The 9,890-nt window shown below is 43.9% G+C and overlaps 1 protein-coding gene across 1 annotated transcript in view; it reads left to right on the forward strand.

Annotated features, from left to right (window-relative positions):
* The window catches only part of WDFY1 (WD repeat and FYVE domain containing 1), a 47,869-nt gene extending 39,026 nt beyond the window's left edge, over nucleotides 1–8,843 (forward strand). Inside the window, exons 9-12 of the mRNA XM_032401215.1 lie at nucleotides 1,810–1,911; nucleotides 3,407–3,537; nucleotides 4,648–4,756; nucleotides 5,559–8,843. Coding sequence (XP_032257106.1) covers nucleotides 1,810–1,911; nucleotides 3,407–3,537; nucleotides 4,648–4,756; nucleotides 5,559–5,618 — 402 coding nt within the window. The 3' untranslated portion in view covers nucleotides 5,619–8,843. The remainder of the gene's footprint in view (nucleotides 1–1,809; nucleotides 1,912–3,406; nucleotides 3,538–4,647; nucleotides 4,757–5,558) is intronic.
* Nucleotides 8,844–9,890: the final 1,047 nt, after the last annotated feature.

Consider the following 9,890-nt stretch of genomic DNA (forward strand, 5'->3'; position numbering starts at 1 on the left):
TGTGCTGTTGGCCGCAGGACCCACCGTGGGGGACGGTGTGCACAAGCACTGTTCCCAAACCACCTTCCCTGTCCTGTGGACCACGGAAACAAAGCGGGGATTCTGCATCCAGGCGGTACTCTTTCTCATGGAGGTGCACATCTCTGTTGCTCTTTCCATCCTCCCTTCTTTCCAGTATGTCTCTGGTCATTTAAAGGGACATCTCTTCTGTCTCAGCCCACTTCATGCGATTTGTGAGTGCTCCCCCTGCCCCCACCAAGAAACACCTTTGTCATGGCTGTCGGGTGTAGAAATATTTCTAGTGACATAGCTAAAATAAGAAATAGGAAAGCCAAAAGTTCTGATGCAATAGGAAGCAAAATAAGGAAGTAGGGGCACCGGTCCTTGAAGCCCCCAGACATCCCGTTTCGAGTGTTGAAAGCCCTCTGTCTTTACTGCCTGTATTAGCAGGGTTGATGTGATGCACCGTCTCTGCTCTCCCAGCATTGTCTCCTCTTACCACAGATATTTTTCTTGACATCCCAATTTCAAGATCAAAAACGGATTATTTCGTCATAGTCTTTGGTTTAATTGATAGAAATGCATGTTTTCTATTGTTACTGCACATACATAATGATAAGTGATTGAGGTTAAATATTAGCTTTGAACAGTTTCATCTTGTAATAGGGAACAATTTGTTTTTTTCGTTTTTTTATTTTTTTAAGATTTTATTTATTTTTTTGACAGAGAGAGACAAAGTGAGGAGGGAACACAAGCAGGGGGTGTGGGAGAGGGAGAAGCAGGCCTCTTGCCGAGCAGGGAGCCCGATGTGGGGCTTGATCCCAGGACCCCGGGATCATGACCTGAGCCGAAGGCAGATGCTTAATGACTGAGCCACCCAGGCACCCCTATTTTTTTTGTTTTTTGTTTTTTTTTTTAAAGATTTTATTTATTTGAGGGAGATAGAGAGCAGGAGTGGCAAGGTGCAGAGGGAGAAGCAGGCTCCCCAATGAGCAGGGAGCCCAACAGTGACATGGGGCTCCATCCCAGGACCCTGGGATTATGACCTGAGCCAAAGGCAGACGCTTAACGACTGAGCCACCCAGGTGCCCCTAATCGGGTACAATTTGTAATGGTTTATTTAGAGAAATATTTTCTAAGTTCTTGTTAAAGTAATGCCGAGACTTTAATCATCCTGTTTCAATAAAAATTCATTGAGAACCTAGTCTGTGACAGGCTATCCCTACACAAAGATGAGCGAGCGTGGTGAGTAACAGGTTAGTGGTAGAAAGGAAGTGTGCGTAAGGGATGACAGCACAGAGAGGTCAGTGCTGGAGCAGAGGTCTGGGGGAGGCGTGTGCACACAGGAGACCGTGCCATTCCTGGGAGCGGGGGAAAGGGGCGCAAATCTGTCGGACACGAGACGCCCCTGGAAGAACTCTCCTGTTGGTCACCCTGTGACCTCACAAGACTTCCCAAGTGGTAGTTCACCAGATTCTGTAAGAAATGGGTTTTCACTCAACTGGATATAGATACTAAACAACTCTGGCACAGAAAAGAAATATATGAAGACAACCCTGAGGAGTTCACAGTGGAAACTGAATTACTCCTTCCTGTCTATAGATTAAAAATCGAACAGTCCTGTCAGCATTGCTAAAATGATAGAGATTACTGAAAACACATAATATTGAATACGGCAACAGCTATAACATATTGAGGGGTTTTTTAAAAATGCTAACAACCAACAAGGTCTGAAATAGTTGTATTAACCCTGAGAAATCCTAGTAAATAAGCAGGTGCTCCAATGGCCTTGACTTTCTCCTCCCCCAGGCTCCTCAGTGGTTAGAGAGTGATTCTTGCCAGAAATGCGAGCAGCCCTTTTTCTGGAATATAAAGCAGATGTGGGACACAAAGACACTGGGGTTGAGACAGGTGAGTAGCCAACACTGAACTGTCACTGGGTTAATCACGTATCTTGTTCTTTGTGGTATTAATCTGTCATTTTGTTTGGAATCGTACTTTTTCCTATAAGTGCTGTGAACTCCTGCATTTTTGAGATCACTATCTCTGTGTAACGAACCATGAGTGGACCTTTCCTGGGGCCAACGAGATTATTACTTAAGTGTTCCATCGCTTGTCCAGCGTTGGAAAAGCAGGGATGCACAGAAAACACTGAGAGCCTATTTGTAAATACATGAAAGATTCTTCAGTTAGGAGTATTGCTTGTTCAAGTCAGTGTTCTGTGCTAAGAGTGAAACAGGTCATATGATTGTAAACCTTATGCTTTCACTATTTGTTAAAAATGTAACAATTTGGCCCTCACTGGAATACTGTGACACTAAGAATTTTAACTTATTCACAGATTGTTCCATATAAGTGTACCTGGAACATTTTTATTAAGCATGTTTCTGGTACTCTTTTTTTTTTTTTTTATTAAAGAAACATGTCCCAAATAGCCTGTAGATTTCAGAGACACCCTTATCACTAGGTATTCATGTAATTCTAAAGTTCTACAAAAAACATATTTCTACAGCAACCTTGAGGGTAGCCTACTCCAATTGAATATGAATTGGTGCAGGTAAGTAATAAAGAATGCTAATTTTATTTCTTTGCACCTCTATGAGGGATTGGCCTAAAGTCTGTGTGTGTTAATAAACTTTCTTTAATGTTACTTACAAAGCTACTCTCCCACAAGGTCTGATAGGAGACCGGCAGGCAATACAGGGGAGATCTTAGCATTCCTATAACATTCTGATGCTCAGAAATGGAACCCGAATTCCATGGTTAGCCTGCTTCCTGCAATTCATGTCTGCTGATAACTAGTGCATTATAATTGGTGGGCCAGATAATCCCTGCTTCTACGGGAAACATGAAGAAATTAATTTCCATCTTACGAATTAACTACTAGAAGAGAGGGGAAAGGTAGGGGTCACTAAACTTTGAGTGTTAAAAGAATATGACAAAATTAATAACTGGACTGTTTTGAAGGTTCTTGAAGCTTATGTCCAGAGTGATTGAAAGATTATAAGAAATAGTAAAACATATGATTATGGATATTTATTTCTTAAGGAGGGCATATTACATTATTTCAAAACTTTTCTCTGACATAGGAATAGATTTTTTTTTCTGCAGCCTCTAGTCATTTGAGCTCCTAAATGAACTTGAAGTTGGTTTTAATAATGCTGTTTGTAGACATCTAGACAGATAATATGAATGAATAAAAAACAGTATTTGACCAATAAAACAAGGATCTTTGGAAATCCTTGACAAGTGTGGACACTGCCTTTTGTGTTAACGGGTACATTGAATGGGGTAATTATAATTCAAGGCGACTCTTCTGCACCCCCACCCCCTGCCCTGAAGGGAAGCTGGGAGCACCACAGCAAAAGCTAAACCCCCCCTTTTCCTCCTTCCGGTGGTCCTGAAGCATCACTGCCGGAAATGTGGGCAGGCTGTGTGTGGGAAGTGCAGCAGCAAGCGCTCCAGCTACCCTGTCATGGGCTTCGAGTTCCAGGTCCGCGTGTGCGATTCCTGCTACGACTCCATCAAAGACGAGGAGTGAGTGTTTGTGGGTCCTTGTCTTACTGGGTGCCTGCAGGGAGGAGAGCCTGAGAAATGACAGGATGTATTTCTACCCACCTGTCGTCTCTTCCCAGCTGCATAAACCGTTCCTGGGGAAGGAATTCTGTCCTCGCTGTACGGCCTCAGCGAGTTTCTCCCAAACAGTGTGAGGAATGACGTTGCTAAGACCAGTGCGGCAGTTGAGCAGTGGGCATCCCTGAGCCCCCGCAGGGTCAGGGCCAATGCGCACTGATGCAGTGGCAAGCTGGTCCATCCAGTGCTCCAACCTGGGCTCACACGTGCCTGGGAATTTCATTTTCTTTGCCTTCCCTTTGAATCATCTTAGAAGGCACTAGCCTGGCAAACCTTGGCCGAGGCCCACGTGGAAAGGCTAGTCGGCATCACTGGTGTCAGTCCATGCGCGCTCGTGAGGAGGCTGGGGCTGCGGGCGCGGGAGCAGAGCGAGAGCCGGTGCCAGGAGCCACTCCCCAAGGGCAGAGAGGCTTCGGGGAGCCTGCAGCCTCCCCGTGAGGGTCTTGCCCACGGAGTAGGAGCTCCTGCAGTGCAGTTCCTCTGCACAATTAAAGGCCCTTGTTTTTTTGTGCAACATAAGGAATAGCATGGAGGACATTAGGGGAAGGAAGGGAAAAATGAAGGGGGGAAATCGGAGGGGGAGATGATCCATGAGAGACAATGGATTCTGAAAAACAAACTGAGGGTTCTAGAGGGGAGGGGGGTGGGAGGATGGGTTAGCCTGGTGATGGGTATTAAAGAGGGCACGTTCTGCATGGAGCACTGGGTGTTATACGCAAACAGTGAATCATGGAACACTACATCAAAAACTAATGATGTAATGTATGGTGATTAACATAACATAATAAATTAAATTTTAAAAAAAGGCCCTTGTCTTATGTCTAGGAATATACCAGCCTTTCCGCTGAAAAAATAAAAATCCGTTATTTGGAGAGTTTTGTCAAACCTTATATAAAACAATCTTGCAGCTTTAGCCACATTTTTAGGAGTAAATTTTAACACTGTCATTGTGTTTTCTTTATGTTGCAAGTCAGCTCTCAGCGGTGTCTCTTTTCTCTCTTTTCTCTTTGTCAGTCGGACTTCCCTAGCAACCTTTCATGAAGGAAAACATAACATTTCCCACATGTCCATGGACGTTGCTCGGGGACTGATGGTGACCTGTGGGACCGACCGCATCGTGAAGGTAACCTGCTCGCGCATCCCGACGAGCGTCTGTGTGTAGAGGGCTCCGTGATTGTGCTGCCAGCAGACGGCCGCTCGTCCAGCCTCACTTTCTCATCGGCAGGCTTGCCTTCTCTTTTTATAAGCAGCCATGCAGCCTGAAGCGGGATGAAGACCCCGAGGAACACACTGCATGCTTGCGGGTGTCCCGCACGCAGTGGCCACTCCTTCCGGGGGGTTTCCTGCGCCATCTCCATCTCTCAGGGTCGCTGCTGGGGCCTAGCACCTGGGGGTCGCCATCTGCCCGGCGGTCCTGCCTCCCTAGCGGGTCAGGGCTTAGCCGGCCCCTGTCCCTGGTCATCCTTCCCCGGCTGGTGTTCTTCTCAGCCTGGACAGGTTTCCTAGTTGTAGGAAATAACCACACATTTTTTCATTAAATCCCTCGGGTCACTAATACAGAAACGAAAAGCAAGTGTTTTATACTGAGTACCACTCCGGAGTTGTGAAACTAAGACACACTTTGTTTCATAGTTTTTTTTTAAATAGGGGCTTTCCCCAGTAGGCTTCTTATTAAAAATGAAATTAAATTTATAGTAAAGCATCATTATTACAGCATTTTCAGGTGTCAAGATACCACTCACAAGCTTTTTTCACATTTTAGTGCACTAAGGGGTTCGTCTATAGATCTTGAGAAGGTTTTGTAGTGAAAGAATGAGAGAATGAGTTCTTTTGTCCCCTTTTCACGTTTAACAGCGGTTTGGTGTGAACTCCGCTTCTGGACCCTGTGATGAGCGCTGCTTTCTGGCGTGTTCTTTCTCTTGCAGATCTGGGACATGACGCCCGTGGTGGGCTGCAGTCTGGCAACTGGGTTTGCCCCACGTTGATCCGGGAGCTGGGTGAGGTCTGCACCTTCCCCGTGGCTCCGCGGTCACAGTCACGGGAACGGACAGTAGCCACTAAAAAAACAAAGCAACATTTTTAAAGAGAAAAAAATGTAAGGTGTGTTTGGGGCCATTTGTGGAACTACCTGTGGGGACGAATATGGAAAAAAAGTTCATCCGTAGTGGTTCCCTGAGGAAAGGAATGACTTCGGTGAGACTTCCTCATGAACAGTGAGCTCACGTGTGCTCAAGGAGTCGTTTGGCAAATGAGAGTTTTAGAGGAAAAACTGTTGAACGGAAGTGTTAAAGCAGTTCCCAGTGCAAACACCCCTCCCCTCAGACTTGCCGGCCTTCCCCGGGCGCCTGTGGCTCTGTGGTTAGAGCAGGGATTAAGGGGAGGAGGACTTGCTGTCTCTTTCTTGAGGGGTGCAGGAGGACCCCAAGAAGCCAGAGATCTCTCCTTCCCCACTGGCAGTATGAGAATCCTCTCTCCACATAGTGATTCTTCTTGAAGATCTCTGTTCTCGGCAGGTAGCACCATTCCCTGCACTTGGTATTTGGAGCGCACGTTTCCTCTTCCCGGCCAGCCAGTAAGCCAGGGGCCAGCCTTCCCAGTTGTTACTAAGTGAGCTGTAAAATGGCTGTATTAACCGAGGCGGCGCACATCCTTCCCTTTCCCCCAAATGTGCTGTGAGGACAGAACGTTTTTATGGTGCTGTTAACGTGGGAGTCACACAAGCCGCCCGACTGTCTCACTGCTGTCAGGAACGACTCGCGGTGGCGAAGGGAGACGATCAGGCTGCTCCATGGGACAGCGCAGTCCCAAAAGGACGCATCCTGTCTGTACTTCCACGATGATGGGCCCCTGCGGTATTGTGGCAGTTTAGTAATAATACACCTCAGAAAAGAACTCCACAACTTTCCAAACTATGTTGACTTTTTGTTGTAAGGAATATTATTACCATCTCGTACAAGGGAATTAGTAACCCAGAGCTGTAAGCGTTAAGCAGGTCCTGCGCAGTCATTCCTAACTTGTAAGTTGCTTTCCTAGCCACTAGCGAATTCTCCTGTAGCAAATGGCATTTTAAAAGTTTTTGGCCACTTAGTACCAGGATGGGGAAGAGGTGGGGAATGGGAGAGCCTGTCTTTTAATATTCCCATATTTATTTCTTTGTTTTTAACCATAGTACACATACCTATTTAGGGCTATGCAAGTGAGTGGAGAGAGGCCTACTTTTCTTAAAGACAAATTTTAAAATAGATAGCAACCGTATTTTTGTTAGTCTTACTAGTGGATATTGATAAAAACTCACTACTGCGTCACTGTGTTGGGATCATATCAAGACAGCATGGTTGTTATGTGTGATACCACGAAGGGATTAAATCTGTTTTTTAACAACAGAGAGGGACTATAATGTTTAAGACAGGTGATTAAACTAAGATGTCTTACTAGCCAAGTGACACAAATAATAAGGAAAGGAGGTCAGTCACCTCATATTCTAGAATGATCTGCATTAAAAATTGACTTGCTTTCAGGAGTCAGATTGAAGGGTTTTGTTGCTCCGTGTAATTTTTGTTTTCTGTCACCTGAAAGAGGTGTTTCCTTTAAAAACTTCCTGTCAGCTCTTTGCAAAACGTAGGATACTAATACAGGCTGGAAGGACACTGGGGGATGGGATCTTACAGGGCGGTGTTGAGTGTTAGCTCTTGTTCAGTTAATGGTCCAGCTCACACAAAGGTGCTATCCTGGGGATTTCATGACGTCCTGAAAGGAAAATAGGATATGATCTGTTTCTTGCCATGTTGATGAGTACTGAACTGTGGTTTTTGTTTGCCTTTAACTTCTGTAAAATGTGATTTTATAATGTCTGTGGTAGACTGAGCACAATTTCACACTGTAGCTTTCAGCCTTCTTTTATTTTAAAAAATTCTGAATGAAAAACCCAGTGTTCTAGAGAGAATATAAGGTTGTGAGAGCACCTCCTAAGGGGTTAAGCTGATATAAATCAAAGAGGAAAGGCATTATGTAAGGAAGAATTGGAGAGGGGCATCCGGAAAAGGAAAGAATGTTTCAATTAACTTTTCTCTGCACCAGAACCTCTTGGCACTTTTCATTTTAAGAACTCACGTATTGGGCTTGTCTTGTCTCTACTACACACAAGGGAGCAAATGGGGTAATATTTTTTATAGAGGTGGGCAAAAATTATTTTCTCAATTCTGCTGACTGGACACATAAGGACGATCCAGTGAGGCTTCTAGTTATTGCCTTATTTTGACTGTGTTACTCTTAAACCGGTCATTTAAAATAGCTCTTCAAGTAACAGTTCATGGTTTTTCCATTCCTGAACACTCAGCTAATTTCTACAACTAGGGATTAAGAAGTACAGAATGTTAGAGAAGATCCTTACGTTTTAGATCCAGTATGTCTGCAATAAGGAAATGTCAATTCTTCGTTCAAGACATGTTCTCAGATGGCCCCTTTTTTTTTTTTTTTTTTTTTTTTTTTAGTGCAAATGATAGAAACACCCCCATGGCATTAGCTGGAAACAGGTTATTCAGTATACTGTAAATCTCTGTTTACGATGTCCTACTTCTGTCCTGCTGCCTGGAGGATATGAATAAAAATAGTGCTCTAGAACGCCTCACTTGGTTCTCCCCTAAAGAATTCAATTTGCTTGTACCTACATTTTTAAACTGTTGAAACTGGCCTAAATATGTAATAAATTCCATAGTGACTCAGACCCGAGGAAATATTTTCTAAAATGAGGTTTCATTCAGTTACTTACTACTTCCGTTACTGGATCTGGTGTCTTCTAAAATGTAAGGAACCAGTTACTATTAATGATAAACCATCTGCTCATTATAAATGTGAGGTTTAACAAATAAGTAATACATGCTCTATTTATTCAAGTGTCTATTGCTTAATTGTTAATTGTGAGCAGATTATTGAATGCCTACTCTATTTTCTGCAGTTTACTATACAGTAACTCTTTGAGTAAATCGTTTCATTGTGCAACAAATTTATATTAGAATACAATTTAAAGTGTTTTACTCTATAGCCTTTTTGACTGGGGAGGCAAAGGGCAATGTTGATTAGTACATTTTGTCTTGTACTAGCTATGTTTCTATAAGATACGGTGCCCCGTGTATCCCAGAGAGTTAGAAAACTGTTCTTTTGCTCCTGTTTGTGGGTTCTGTTTTTGTGTTGGTTTTTTTTTTTTTTTTTTTTGAGAATATACATATACAATAAAATGTTCCTTGCTTGTTACTCTGTTGCTTAATTTAGCTTTTGTTACGTTTGATACGGACATAGGGCAATGATAGTAACCACCATGTATTTAGCACACTCTGTGCTGAGTGCTCTACCTGCATTCTGCTGTTCAATCCTGGCAGTACTTCGCAGGGCATTACTGTCCCTGTTTTACAGGTGAGAAAACTAAGAAGATCCTGTCCGTCTGTCTGTTTATCTGTCTGACTTGAAAGCACTTGCCTTCTCCATACACCTGCTTTCACGTGCTAGAGTGTAGTGAGTGTTTCCTGTAAGGGTTAGGGGTCAGGTATTATTATCTCTTTTGAAGTTTGTGAAGCCCCCAAGTCCAATTGCTCTGGATGTCTAGGCTCCCCAAGTCACATGGGGACACCGGCATCTGTGCCCCAGTTCTCCACGTCAGCAGCTCAGTTTTGTGAATAAACACAGGGTGGTTCAGACCCAGGAGAAGTTATTCCTTTGCTTAGCTGATAGGAAGTTGATTTCTTAGAAACCAGCATGGCAGTTTACTGTGTTTCTTCAAAGCAATATAGCTTTATTTAATAAATAATATGTAATAAAATAATATATAATTTAAAAAGAATAAAAAGAAAATGAAAATTAAAAGATAATACCAAAAAGTATTAAAAAGATTTGTTTTAAGCCCTCTGTCCCACCACCCAGAGAAAACACTGTTAAAGCTGGGCTGTATGTCTTTCCAGTGTTTTTCTTAAATGCATGCACGCATCTGTAAAAGACACCTATGGATACAGTTTTAAGGGGCTGTACTTCTCCCCCCACCTGATGTATTATGGATCGTTTGCCCGCATCAACAAATAGAGCTGCACGGGAGCATTTTCAGTTGTGGTGGATGCGAGCTCCGTGTGGTCGGACCTGCGCTAAGGCCGCGGGTCTCCAGCGCCTCGAGGGTCGTTGAGGGCACGTGACTTGCTTTAGCCAATGAAGTGCGGGCAGAAGCGTTTAATGGCAGGTGAGAGGCTTACCCTCCATGGGTTTCCCCCGGGGTC

This window comes from Phoca vitulina, unplaced genomic scaffold (assembly GCF_004348235.1).
Source record: "Phoca vitulina isolate PV1807 unplaced genomic scaffold, GSC_HSeal_1.0 scaffold1, whole genome shotgun sequence".
In the NCBI taxonomy this organism is placed as follows: domain Eukaryota; kingdom Metazoa; phylum Chordata; class Mammalia; order Carnivora; family Phocidae; genus Phoca; species Phoca vitulina.